Source organism: Protopterus annectens, chromosome 3.part1 (genome assembly GCF_019279795.1).
Source record: "Protopterus annectens isolate FY-2018-M chromosome 3.part1, PAN1.0, whole genome shotgun sequence".
NCBI classification, from domain to species: Eukaryota; Metazoa; Chordata; order Ceratodontiformes; family Protopteridae; genus Protopterus; species Protopterus annectens.
The window spans coordinates 471,270,699-471,286,129 of record NC_056732.1 but is presented as its reverse complement, the minus strand read 5'-3'; the positions used below and the strand labels follow the sequence as shown (position 1 = coordinate 471,286,129).

Genomic DNA, 15,431 nt, shown 5'->3' with positions numbered 1-15,431 from the left:
CAGTGGCCTTATCTTCCCTCTGTGGGGGGCATGCGAAATGGTTCACCAGATCTGGCTGCCGTGAATGGCAGTCTCCCAGAACCGTGGACCCACCACCTAGTCATCCCTCTTGGGATGACCCTTATGCATAGGTATGCAATCCTCAGCTCTGTCTGCACCCGTACGTGTTTCAGCTATCTGGAAAGAGGTACCAGAGAGGTGATGCAAAGGGGCAACTGGAGACCTCTGCCCAAATAGGGGGGCCTTGCCACTGGGGAGCACCCGGACTGTGCTCCCTCCCCTTGGCCAGACCCCACCTCCACCTCTTGGCCAGATCCCACCTCCACCTCTGAGAAAAGTCCCACTGGCAATCTGAACCAAAGGCAGGAGGGCAATGGGGTGGGTTGGACGAGGACAGGTCCCCCCACCTGCATCAAAAGCTTGGCTCAAGGGCTGACCTTCAATAGATCTCACCTTTTTGCTGCTCTGCAAAATACAAAACCCTGACCTAGAATCAGGTTGTCTATGAATGATTTAACACCCGGTTTCCCACAAACATGCGGTGCACTGCTGGAGAGAGGCTACCCCCTTCCATCCGAGCTCTGACCCAGTGACAAATGACACTCCTCACCAACCTTGTGGCCAGTTATCTCTGGACAACCGGAGATCTGTGGCATTGAGGTATTGTTATGTTTAGGTGGCATTCTGATTTAGAGGCGTTCAGTCATAATCCCACAAATGGTAGCTTCACACCATTGGCTCCTCAGCCAAGCATTACATACACCAAATGTTTGACCCCATGGTTCCTCTTGTACTGAGCAGGATTACTATTGCAACAACACATCATCAGTAGAGTAAAAGTAACCTGTCTCATGACGGTCTAAGCCCAGCTCATGTTTCCTATTAGTGGGTGAACAATCCAACACTTGAAGTCTGTCTTACAATGATAGGAAGAGCTGACATTGAAGGATCAAAAAGCGATGCCACTATGAATGCATGGCTGCCACAAGCCAGTTATCCCTGCGGTAACTTTTCTGACACTTCCTGCTTAAAACCAAAAAGGCCAGAAGGATCATGAGGCCCCACTTTCAAGGTCTGTATTCATACTGAAAATCAAGATCATGTGAGCTTTTCCCCTTCTGCACCACGGGAGGTTTCTGTCCTCCTTGAGTTCGCCTTAGGACATCTGCGTTACTCTTTGACAGATGTACCACCAAAGTCAAACTCCCCACCTGACAATGTCCCTGGTGCAGGTTGCACCCGGGGGCTTGGAGCTAGAAAAGAGAGCCCTGGTGGGGCTCAGTCCCCCCCACCGGGTAAATAAAAAAACAATAAGAGTAGTGGTATTTCAACAGCTGCCAAGGCCTCCCACTTATTCTACACCTCTCATGTCTCTTCACAGTGCCAGACTAGAGTCAAGCTCAACAGGGTCTTCTTTCCCCACTGATTCTGCCAAGCCTGTTCCCTTGGCTGTGGTTTGCTGCATATTAGGTGTGGACAGTGGGAATCTCATTCATGCATGTCACTAATTAGATGAGGCATTTGGTTACCTTAACAGAGTCATAGTTACTCTCATGGTTTATTCGTGCTTCATTGAATTTCTTCACTTTGACATTCAGAGCACCGGGCTGAAATCACATCACATCAACACCCATCTTGGTTCTTTGCAATGCTTTGTTTTAATTAAACAGTAGGATTTTCCCAGCCCACACCAGTTCTAAGTCAGCTGCTAGCTGCCAGACGATGTGAGATGCCGTTTGGGACTGGCATCTGTCACAGCCGGTGATCTACAGGAAGGGCCCAGCACACAAAGTAACCACTGCCATCCACCTGGTGATGCCAGGATGGGAGTGCAGTGAGGGGGCAACACTTCATCCAGCTGTGGCGAGTGGCCAGCCCCACTTTACACTTGAGTCTAATCCGACCCAACCCTTAGAGGCCAATCTTAATTCATTACAATAGCATAGTCTCCTATACAAACCTCCTGGTGGTGTGCATGTGCCATTCATTAACTCACATTTTCAAGTTATGTCTAATTTAAGATGACTAAGACGACTGAGGTAATTTACTCCTCACAAAGAGCACAAAGCACATGCTCCAATTGAAAGCAGTTTGATATTCTTCTCTGCTACAACTCAGATAACTGGACACTACTGCTCAGTAACTGCCCATTGTTTCCTGAAAGTAATTTAGCCCTCACAACGAACACACACCACATGCTCCGAATGTAAGCAGTTTGATGTTCTTTTCTCCTACAACTCAGATAACTGGACACTACTGCTCAGTAACTGCCCATTGCTTCCTGAAAGTATGTACTATATGTAACCATTCTACGGTGCCATATCTGTTTGTTACTTGAAGGGCTGTCTGCACATCACCAAGATGTATCACTAACTTTCCACCCCTCCTGCTCATAATCTCTGTCATCTTAAGTTTTGAGTTCCACTACCCTTTCTACTTTTCCTAAGTTTCTAACTTACATTCTCAGTCCCACCCCACACCTTTATTTGATTTCAAATTTTACCACTATGGTTTCTTTTTTGGAGTAGTCCAGACATTATTTACACCCCTTTCTCCTTCCTCTCATTTTTTTTCTTAATGCTTGCTTGACAACAATTTTATTCAATAAAATGCTTGCCATGTTTTCTCTGCTACTTACTTGTTGATTGTTTATGTTTTGCTAAGTCTCTGCTTTGGTCCAACCTGCTCCACTCAGACTCACTCCATTCCCCTACCCTACCCCCATTCCCACACGCCCTCATTATTATTAGATTTATACTCCCTAACTGAACCTCCAAATCAAACCCAACCCAGTAAACTACTTCACTTCCTGTCTCAATCCTTATGTACCTCATCAACTCATTCCCCTTAACATGGCCTTCTCCACCTATTTCTTACTCTTCTTATCTCACACTATACTGCTATCAGCCCTTATACTAAGACTACCCTCATTCAACTTAAAATTAATACTCACTACACACTCATCCAAAACTACCTGTATAATTATCCCAGCAGAAAGCTACTCAGTTATACATCCTATCCTTTTTTCTGTAACTTCTCTGGTTTGTTGCAAAATATGTATTCTCCCCAAAAATATTCTGCACAATACCCAAACCACACCCCCTCCCTTCTGCTTCACTTTACACACATCAATCTGCTGTGATACAACCCCTCATCATTTTTCTCATCACTAATTCAATGTGGTGACATTCACCCCAACCCAGATCTCACCTCCAAAACTTTACTCACCACAAGCAACCCATGAACAGCACTAAATCATTACAAATAACCATAAAGCTTCAAAGTATCTGGAACAAAAAATAATAAAACTGAAACCCTTGCCATAACAGAAACATGGCTAAAACCTAACATAAAGGACCTAAAATTCCTTCCTCCTAATTACAATGTAAAACGAGCAGACAAAAACAACAAAAAGGGAGGTGGCATTGCTATCTTATTCACTAATACATTCAATATACATCCATTTACTGGTCAAATACCACAAATCTCTAATGCAGAGATCTTAGTCTCCTTCCTGAAAATAATAACAATAAGAACCTCTGTATCATTGTCTTATATATTCCACCTGATAATAACATACCAGTTCTTCAAGAAATTCTGCCATGGACCCCCCACACTATAAAAAAATAAAACTATAACACTTGATGATGTAAATATAAACTGGTCACATATTAACACAAAAACTCCAGCCACCACTATTAACCTACTTCACTACACCCAACTTATCTCTACCCATACCAGATATAATAACAAAACTATTGAAGCAGCCATCTTAGAGTTGATCTTGGTCTCCGACCCCACTAAAATCTCATCACTCGGTACCCTCCGAAACAATTTAAGTGACCATCTTCTTGTCTTTGTTACCCAAACTACTCCTCCATCACAAAAAAAAAAAAATTACTTTAAATGTGTCAGGAATCTATCCAACTTCAATCCACTCATATTTAACAACACTCTCAAAAGCATCAATTGGAATATCCTAAAAACTCTCCAACTTGACAAAGCCCTGCTCTATTTTAACACTACATTCCAAAAATATTAGGGAGCCTTGCACCCCCCCGAACCAAAAGACTAAAAATTAATTATGCTCCATGGTTAACTAAACCTACAATGTTCCTTAGATAAAAGCTTGAAGCTTTGAACTAAACACAAGAACTCAGTTCTATTAAAATTCAAACAACTTTGTAACCATGTAAAAAAACTTGTATCCAAAGATAAGAAGGCATACTACACAGAGCTCCAAAAAATCACAAGCACAACCTGAAACAGTTCTGGTCCTCTACTGGTACTCTCCTTAACCCAGATACAAAAATAATTCTTACCCCCAACCAGACAAATCCCAGATCAGATAGAAAGTCTATTTAACTCCTCCTTCACTGAGACTATAGTTAATATTATATCCAATTTCTCACGACCTATCCCTTCATCGAACATCCCAGACCAAACTGCTGTAGTGCAACACACACAATCCCAACCAACACTCCCTACTACAAATATTTCTAAGCTATCCACACTTCCAACTCACACACAGTTACAGTCCCCATCAGCCACCCATGAAAACTCTGTTGCAAATAATTCCAAGTCCAAATTCGCTCTCTCAACTGCCACAACCACTTTCATAAAAAAATACTTCTAAAACTAAAACCTAGTTCCATTGCAGCAGATGGACTACCCACTGAGTACCTAAAGATAGCCGCAGAAGCAATTGCTTATCTAATTAGTGTACTCATAAATAGATCCATCCAAGAATCCTATGTTTCCAACCATTGGAAAAAAGCTTACATTATACCTCTCCACAAAGGAGGTACTTCTACCAATATTTCCAATTTTCTCCCCATAGCTATTCCATCCCCCATATCTAAACTCTTGGAAAATATGTACACAAACAACTTCTGCATTTCATACTCAACAATCAAATCCTATCACAAACACAGCATGGTTTCAGACCAGGTCATAGCACTTCCACTGCCCTAATATCCTTCATGAACCTAGTTAATACAGCCCATGACTCCAGGAAGTTTGTCTCCACTCTATTTCTTGACTTATCCAAAACCTTTGATACTATCTCTCACTGTCTGCTGCCTTCTCAGTTTGCTAACATTGGATTCTTTGCCCCATCACTCTGCTGGTTCATCAGCTACCTAACAAATAGAGAACATGTGATAACAATCTGCCCCCCCCTATATATACACAACCCAACCTGGGTTCCCCAGGGTTCTATATTAGGACTTCTACTGTTCAACATTTTTATCAATAACCTTCATTTAGCATTTAACCAAGGATCTCTCATACAATATGCAGATGATTCCACTGTTATCTGCTCTGCTACAAATTTAACTCAGCTGGAACACATCACTCAATCTGCATTCTCCACCATAGAATCATGGCTCCACAACAACCATCTATCTCTAAACCCCAATAAAACCAATTTCATAATATTCACTCCAAAGAAAAATAATCCACTCAAATCTCAATGTAACACTCTCCCTAAACAAAATAAAAATCAAAATAGCTACTGATGCAAAACTGCTAGGTGTCATAATTGACGAAAACCTAACATTTGATCTACACATCCAATATGACATCAGTATCACCCACAAAAAACTAGAACTTCTTTACCAGCATATACACTTCCTTTCCCTCCCATCAAAACAAGTACTCATGTCCACCTAAGTACTCATGTCCACCTATCTACTTCCTTCTCTTGTCTATGGTGCCCAACTACTTACGAATCTCCAATCCTCACTTAAAACTAAATTAGAAATGTGTTATAACAAAACAGCCAAATTTGCAACAGGTTCTCATCATTCTACACATCACTGCACACTCTTAAACACATTAAATTGGCTAGAATTCCCCCACTATGTCACTTATCTGCAACTTTCCAACACACACACATTTCTCACAAAACCTCAGGGTTGCCCTGCCCTATGTTACTTATTTTCCCACTACAACCCCAGCAGGTCCCTACGATCTGAGAACCAGCTCCTCCACCAAATCCACAAACTGAAACTGCCTGCAGGCCAGCTACTTTAGTCTTGGTCAATATCAAAAACCTGGAACAGCCTTCTTTTAGCCATTCACAAGATTCAGAGCATAACTGCTTTCAAAACAGCACTCCGAATCCACCTTCAATCCAACTGGTTCTATCATTATGAAAATATGAAAGACTGTACTCCGTGGAATATTTATTTATTTATTTTACATTTGTTAACTGGGATAGTCCAACTGGACACAGGTGCATTTTCAGAGGAGGCCCGGGGAGAAAAGCTCCACATGTGGATAGTTACATAAGAGTTACCATTAGCAGTTTTATACGGGTATATATTAGAACATCGACTTTTTAAAACGTCGAATGTTCTATTATCAACCCCTATTCAGCGAACGCTGACAACATCAAACATGCAGAACAGCTAATTTTTTCCCAGGGAAAAAATTTGCTGTTCTGACACACACACACACACACACACACACACACACACACACACACACACACACACACACACACACACACACACACACACACACACACACACACACACACACACACACACACACCTAAAATCCTACATCTAACCCTACACTAAACTGTACACACACCACTAGCTATCCACTAACCTTAACCCAAACTCGAACCCTAAGGTCCGTCACTATCACACACTCACCTCACCCACGCCCTAACCCTAACTCACCTATCCCGCCCTAACCCTCACGTCCACACAATGGCACACCTACCTGACCCACACCCTAACCCTAACTGACCTACCCCACGCCCTAACCCTCACGTCCACACAATCGCACACTTATCTGATCCTGACACGTAACTTTCCACCACAGTGCTGAACATAGCAAAGCCTCAGGAGCTGCCAACTGAATTCCTTCCCTTGGAAGAAATTCAGTGTTCCATAGCTTCGCTATTTTCAGCATTCACTGAATAGGGGTTGATATTAGAACATTCGAAGTTGTGAAACTTCGATGTTCTAATATAGACCCGTTTTATACAGTTACATATAGATACCAGTACAGAATTTTAGGAATACATGCTTACTTAAAAACTTGGAATACTTACATACTTAAAACTTTACAATATTAATTTTCTTGTTTGAACACAGACAGTTTTAGTGGTACAAGGTTGAGTAAGGTAGCACATTATTCAGTAGTACAATACATATGAGAATGATGGTCAATGTTTCAGACTTTTTGAGACTATTTTTCAGATAGCCAGGTAGTAAAGAGAGTGGTGAGTTGGTTAGACAGGGGCACAGCCAGTGACTTTTTAGGTATTTTTTGAGAGATGTTTTAAATTGGTTTATAGAATAAATTGCTGTATGTTTGTCAGGGAGCTGGTTCCAGATTGTACCAACAGAATTGCAAAATAATGACTCACCTGATAAGTTTTTAGATTTAACAGTTTATGGCAATATTTTGTCAGAAGAGCGGAGAGTTTTTAGGTTACTGTATGGGGTAATTATATTTTTGAGTATGGGCGTGCTTTCAGCCTGATAGATGACTTTGTGGACTATTATTAGTTGGTTATACTGGATTTGACAGGGAAACTCTAGTCAGCCTAGAGATCGTAGGTTAATACAGTGGTGGGTTCTATATGCTGAGCCTGTGGCAAATCTGGCTATGGTGTTGTAGCAGCTAATGAGTTTATTGAGGTCAGATTTACTCAGATTTGTATTGACTGGGGAGGCATAAAGAAGGGTTGAAAGTAAATGTGTTCGGGCAATAATTGTCCTAGCAGTTGGGGTTAGAAACGCCTTAATTCTACATAGAGATCCTAGCTTCTTGTTGACTTTTTTAATGGTTTTGTCGATGTGAACGTCAAACTTAAGGTTATTGTCAACAATTACACCTAATAGTTTTGTATTACTTTCTGGGGAGATTATTGTGCCATTATTAGATGTTATGGTAAATTATAGGAATGCAGCTTTCCAGGTGTGGGTGAAGAGTAGCAGTTTTGTTTTATTTGGATTCAATAGAAGACACCTGTCAGTGAGCCAGGTTTGTACTACATTGAAAGTATTTTGCGTTAAGGTCTGTAGGTCTACTGGGGAGGTGACTGAACAGATTAGGGTAGAGTCATCTGCATACTGAATGCAGGTTGCTTTGGGGATGATTGTATGAAGATCATTAATGAAGATGGAAAATAGGAGAGGTCCTAGTATAGACCCTTGAGGAACTCCCAGGGTGACTGGCAGTAGGGAAGAAAGGCAAGGGTGACTGGCAGTAGGGAGGAAAGGCTATCCTTCCATAGCATTGCTTGTTGTCTGCCACTTAGGTAGGACTGAAACCAGCATATTGCCAGGCTGTCTATGGCAAGAGGTTTTAGTGTTCGAAGGAGTAGTTGGTGGTTTACCATATCAAATGCCTTGGATAGGTCAAGAAAGATGGCAAAGGAGAGCGTATTATTATTATTTCAGATTTGATTTATTGTCTGAAAGAAGGATAGAAGGGCTGAGGTGGTACTATGGTGGGGTCTAAATCCATGCTGGGAGGGAACTACCACATTGTGCAAATTGAGGTAATGAAGGAGTTGCTTGTGGATACATTTTTCCATAATTTTAGCTAGAGGGGACAGAATGGCAATGGGCTGGTAATTTGATAGATCAGTGGAGTTACCCCCTTTGTGGAGAGGAATTACATGGGAAATTTTCCAGATGGAGGGGATATAGGCTTCAGAGATGGTCCTGTTAATTAATATTGAAATAGGGTATGCTATTGCATCTGCAGCCTTTTGAAGATATTCAGCCGGGAGTAGGTCTGCTGATAGGGTTATGGGTTTCAGTTTCTTGATTTAGGATTGGATAAGTGCTGTTGGTACAGGTTGAAAATTAAAGGAAGAGTGGGTATTGGCTATAGGGTTAATTGGGTATAGGTTATTGGGGCCTAGTTGGTTGGCAAGGGATTGTACAGTTTCTGTAAAGAATGTGTTGGCAATATGTTCTGTAGGATTTTGGAGGATAGATGTAGGGGTAGGGGTAGTAGTATTACCTGGATGAAGAGGATTGTTTAAGCTGGACCCAAATTTTTGTGGTCAACTTTGATGTTTATGTTGCAGGTTACAGTATTAGTCTTTTTTGTCTAATATTATAGACTTCTTAGCATCATTCCTTATCTGTTTATATACAAGTTGATCCTTGGGGGTTTTACTGGTTTTCCAAGAGGGCCAAGCATTATTTCTATTCATGATTTTTTTGTCTAGTTTCTTTGGACAGCCACAGTGCTACTTTTTTCTTTGTTCTGATAGTGCAGGTGGGTGCATGCTTGTCAAAGAATGTAAGAAATGTGGAGTTAAAGTGTGATACTGCCTCATCTAGTGGGAGTAGTTTTAGTGTACTCCAGTAACATGACTGAAGTTCTATTTGGAATTTAGTTTGATTGAAGCTATTATTGTTTCTGATAGTTCTGAGGCTAGGTATTTGAGGGGATATCAGTTTTTTTGTCCGAGTATATACATTAGGAAGTGATCACTTCTTTCCTCAGGTTGGGTGTCTGCTTTATACATTTGGGGAGGGTTATTAATGAGAATCCAATCTAGTATACTTTCTTTGTTATTGGGCTTACTAGTTCTGTTGGTGGAGGTTATGACTTGGGAGAAACAATATAGATTTATGTGGGTAGTGGGGAAGTCTGAGGAGCAGCTGTTCCAGTCTATATTAAAGTCACCTAGAACAATAGTTTCTTATGGGGAGTTTATGGACAGCCACTGTAGAACGTCTTTAAGGATATTAGTGTTGTTATCAGGTGGGATATAAATGCAGCAATGTTTATAGATTTATGCTGGTTAATTTGTAGTTTTGTAAAGAGTATTTCAGCTTTATCAGCTTAAGGAACTTGTGGAGAGTTAGAAATAGTTACATTAATTGTAGATTTATATAAGACAGCTACCCCCCTTCCTTCTTTGAGGTGCGGTCCAGTCATATTATATTATAACCCGGAGGAGTAACTTCATTGTCAGTGGTGGATGGCTTAAGCCAGGCTTCCGTAAGACATAGTATATCTGGGGAGTGTACTGCTAAGAGTGCATGCAGGTAGTGGATTTTATTATTTAAGCTTCTAATGTTTAGGTGGCAGATGAGTAGAGAGGTAGAGGAGGTGTTTTGCAGGCTAGAGGGGATGTTATATATTGGGTTAGATGCTTCTGATGGGGTTGGTCCAGGGTTGGGGTGGATGCCCCCATCCATTGTGAGGTTAGTTTGAGAATTAATTATTAGTTTGTGAAGTTTGAATAAAAGTTTGTAGTAGTAGTTCTAGGGTTAACATAAGTGGCTCGAATGAGCTGTTGTGTTATTGTAGTATGGGAGTTGGAAGGGGGGGGTAGTGGGTGATTATCGTTATGTGAAAGAGCATATCGGTCTGTGATCTGGGGTAGTGCAGACCTTGGGGGGTGAGATGTTCATAAGCTGTGATAAGATATGTAATTATCAGTAAGGGTAAAAGGTAGTAGGAGGGCTTTGAATTGAAGGTGAGGTTAAGGCTAGTGGAGGCATTGAAGAGGTTTTGTAACTTACAATTGTTTAATAATGGGGGTGGGAGGGTAATAGATGAGGGTAGAGTAGGGAAATAGGGAGGGTGCTGTGTTTAGGGTGGGTCTTACAATTGCTGATTGGTTCTGTAATTAGGGGAGTGGCAACTATGGCTATAAATTTAGCACTTCTAGGGTGGGGGTAGGATTTGTGGGCAGTGTGGGGTGCAGAGCGAGCCCAAGGGTAGTGAGGGTGAGCATAGCGGGGCTAATATGGAGCTCAAGAGTTTAAACCCATTTCAGGTTTATGCTGTGTATTTTCTAATTTTATGTATTTTATGCAAGGAGCTCTACTGTTTTTCCTTAGTTAATATGATTAAGCTCTGTTTTTGAATGCTAAAATCTAAGGCAGACAGCTGGACTACAGAGCCAACAGTAAAAAGGAGCTTCATTTTGTGTGTCCAAATTAATTTATGCTAATGGGCTTCTTAGGCTAAGGGGACTTGCTGTGGACCCAGTTCGGCTGTGCTTTATTGACTTTTAAAAGATAATGACCTGCTGTTCTTTCTTTTGGTAATGGGGGACTCGGTAGATGAGATTGTTTGTATCTTACAGGGCTGGTTCTTTCCCAAGTTCTGAGTCATTCAGGTAAAGCAGGAAGGGTAAAGAGACCAAAAACTGATAGTACAAACAGCCAACTTGGTCCGTAGGCATTAAAGGACTTGTGTAGTTAAAGCTTTTTCAGAGAAACTAAGAACATCATTCATCTTCAATTTAGAATAGAAATTGAAAAAGAGACTTTGAAAATACATTTAAATAGCATATGTAAAGATGTAATGGGCATTTCTAAAGTTTTCGACAACAGAGATTATGTGATGAGGGTTGGGACTGTAATGTTATACTAAAAATGGGAAATGATAAAATCATTCATATCTCTAGTGTTATAAATATACATGGTCAAAAAGGTGTTGTTAAAATTGGGATCAACTCAAAACTTTTACTGTGGAAAATCAGATAATTTGATTGTTGATTGTACAAAAAGGAAATACTTTATGTGTGGTGCTATAGGTCATGATGCAAAAACTGTGAGACAAAATGTTATAAATGCAATAAGGTAGGTCATATATGGATGAACTGTAAAGAAGGGACAGTAGGAAATACATGAAGCTACTATGTCTGAACACATTCAAGGGGTTATGTAAGTAGTAACTGAAAAACAACAGGGATAAAATCATGTAAAAAATAAAGAAGAAACAGTCAAAAATGATTATAAAAATATGATACACAAAAAACAAGAATTATACACAGAAGAAGGTACTGAAGTTAGTGACAAGCAAGATATTACCTGGAATATACTAAAAAATATATATATATAGGTAAAAGAGTGAGAGACAGAGAATGAGGGGGGAAATCTGTATTAAATACAAAGAAAAAGAAAGAAAGAAAAGGGGTGAAGGTTTTACACTTTTTTCCTTAAAACATTTTTCTCAATAGAAATGATGGTAATTGCAGGATAATAGCATTAAATGTTAACATATTTAAGACCATAGTTAGAAGACTAGCTATTTTAGACTGGTGTAAAATGTGCTAGTGATATCATTATACTAGAAGATACAAGATTTTTAATGAAAGAAATATTTCAAACTGAAGGTCTATGGGTATAATGAGATGTACTGGAATTTAGGATAAGATTTAAGTTCAGGAATAGCAATACTTATGAAAAAGGCAGTTAATGTGCCTGATGTTACTATAATGTTAGTGGGTAGGATTATGGTTATTGATGTTAGATGGAGAGATCAAGTCTATAGAATAACTGCATTATATGCATATGCAACTAGTAAAGAAAGAGAAGACATATTTCCCTTAATATTGAATTACATTATTATTATTAATATGCAAGTTATCGTAATATGAGACTTCAATTGTAACTTGAGAAACAAAAAGAAAGGGAATAATGTAAAAAAGTTATAGAAATTATGAGATGTGGAAAGTTAAGAATTGAAAGAACTATTCGAGGACATACAGTAGATGAATATATAACACAGATAAACTGTTTTATTGCTTTTGGAAGGAAGTGGAATAAAATATGAAGGTACATTAGACACAAGTTTTTCAGACCATAAAGCTATCTGGGTAGAATTCAGAGATAAAGTTAGTTATGTTAAGATAGGACAAGATCTTAAAAGAATTAATGAAGTAGAGTGAGTAGGTGAGTGCAAAAAAAGAATGTTAAAATTATGGGAAGATCACATAATTATGCAGCAGTTCTATAAAACTTGGTCTGATTGGTGGATGTCTTTTAAAAAAACATTAAAAAAATTATTAAGGATGGCAAGTTAAAAAGAGAAAGAAAGTGAAAAAGAGATAGTAAGTTTAGTGAGGAACTTCTTAAAAATTTAGAAGGGAATGAAAATGAATATTTAAGAAAGAACAAGAATTATATGTACTCAATCAAGAAAAAATAAAAAAAATCTGTTGTATAAACAAAAAATATTCATACAAGGTAAAAAAGAAGAGATAGTTTCTTATTTAAATAAAATAGTTGAGGAAGATAGTATAATGAGAAAATTAATAGAGAAAAAGGGATCGTACAGAAAGACCAAAGAGAAATAATTTGTATCATTGTAAAATATATAAAATACTTATTTAAAGGTATTATTAAAGAACAAAGAATTTCATGAAAAGGAAGAAAATATAGATCTGGAAAAAATATAAGATTAGAAGAACTGGATAAGAAGAACTGGCTACAGTACTAAGACAAGTAAATATACATACAGCACTGATTCTTGATGGCTTAGAATATCAAATGTAAAAGAGCATAACAATAAGCCAAAAAATGTATTTCATGGAAGTATTAAATGAATGGTTTAATGCAGGATTTAAATATAATTAATTTTGTAGTTGAATTTTTAAATTTCTATGGAAAAAGTTAAGAGAAAAGATATAAGAAATTGGAGGCCTATTGTTTTGATAATACATCTTTATGAAAATACTACAGAAAAGAATGGAATCAAAATTTAAGAATACTCTATTAGAATCAATATATAGTGTTAAAAGGAAAGAGAGGAAAAGGATGTCAAGAATTATTATTGATTTTTAGAGAAATTGTAGATGACATCCTAAATAGACAAGAAAAGTCCAACTATGGTAAGAGATCAAAGCAAAGCTTTTGACACTATTCAGCAAAATATGCTATGGGATATATTCAAAACTTATAATTTAAGTATGAAAATAAGAAATGTGTGTGTTACAGCATATACACTAAACAAAATTAAGGTTTTGATTACTGGATGGCTGAGTGAAGAAATAAGTATTAAAAGAGGTATACAGCATGGGTGTCCTTTTAGTAACATTATATTTTCACTAGTTATGAATGTAATAACTAGTTATATTAATTCAGAAGGTGGTAATGTTGGACATAGAATAAAGGAAGATATTGAAATACCTATAATGTTATCATATGCAGATGACATCATTCTAGTTTCTAAGCATTTGAATAGAGTGGAAGAAGTTACAAACAAGATGAATTTGTGTTTAATGTGATAAAATTGTGGTACAATTGGTATGAGTTTGAACAAAGAAAAAAATAAAGGGTTAGGGCATGAAGGCAGGATTAAAGGTATTGAATTTAGTTCTCAAGAAATAAAGTCATTAAGCATTACATTTAGAAAACAATATGTTGTATTAATACAATGGGAAAAGGTTATCATCCCTTATTTTATTGAACATTTTATAACCAAATTCTTACAGAATGGTATTGCATTATACACATGCATCTCAAACAACAGAGATTGAAAATAGGAAAAAAGCCCCTTGAAAAATAGGAACATCCAGCTAAAATCTGGATATCTAATTGACATAAAATGTGAATACCAAATAGCACATAACTCTTCCTACTTTCAGCAGGAATGTGGGATACTACTCAAAAAGACATGTTTAAAAAACAAGTGACAACATTATGGAAAAAATAAGCACAGTATATCAAAGAGACAGTGAAAAATGCTCATTACTTTTGTATTCTGAAAAACTAAGCCAACATGGGAATGGAGAAAGGAGACTGCAATTAGGGGCACAGAGAACAGGCAAGAGTTTACTGGAATTTACTAGTGAAAACGGGCAAATGAACCAAGGTTCTGAGAGCAAATAATTAGGTAATAGCATTGAAAGAGGCCAAGAATACATTTGAACAGCAGGCTAAAGACTGCCTTCCCTATCAAGGACTGATATCACAGTGTAGGCAAAGAGAAAGTGAAAGACCAGCCCTGGTAGAGATTTTAGTTGAATCTAGAACAGAAGCTGCCATTAAAAATGGGTAATTGTACTGCATGCTATCTATAGGAATAAATCAGAGGAGGCTAGTTAAGGTTGGGAAGAGAGACTGGATAAACAATTCACAAAGAAACAGTGGGAGGGTATATGTATGCCTCCCAAGTATGCAACAATGTCTAGAAGATTTAGGATTTTTGCTTGGACATGTTTGCATAGGTATTTTTATACCCCAAGCAGACTCCAAAGAATTTTTCCTCAGGTAGACTGCAAATGTCAGAAGTGTGATGTAGAGATATTTTGGGAGTGTAATGAGTTGGCAGACATTAAAAATTCTCTGCAGACTACTCTGTCAAAAATACTGGGTGAGCAATTTGGTATAACTAAGGAAACTATTTTGTTTTTAGCTGTGATATAGGATCTGAATTGCCTAGACATAGTAAGGCCTTGCTGAGTTTAGTTCTGCTGGATGTAAAAAAGCAGTAACTAGAAAATGGAAACCAATGTCTAAACCAACTGTATTAGAAGTAGTGAATATAGTAACAGAGATAAATGAACTGGAAGTGGGATCTTAAGAAAAGGGGAGGAACAAATTACATAGAAACAAATGGCAATAATGCGAACAATACATGAGAATAATGTTTTGGAGGAGGAATGAGGATTAAGGGAAGGTCTGAACTGAATAAGCTATGTA

General features: G+C 38.3%; 1 protein-coding gene across 1 annotated transcript in view; it reads right to left on the bottom strand.

Annotated features, from left to right (window-relative positions):
- Positions 1 to 15,431, bottom strand: part of SNTB1 (syntrophin beta 1) — a 1,146,703-nt gene that overhangs the window by 637,111 nt on the left and 494,161 nt on the right. Inside the window, exon 3 of the mRNA XM_044066911.1 lies at positions 5,730 to 5,741. Coding sequence (XP_043922846.1) covers positions 5,730 to 5,741 — 12 coding nt within the window. The remainder of the gene's footprint in view (positions 1 to 5,729; positions 5,742 to 15,431) is intronic.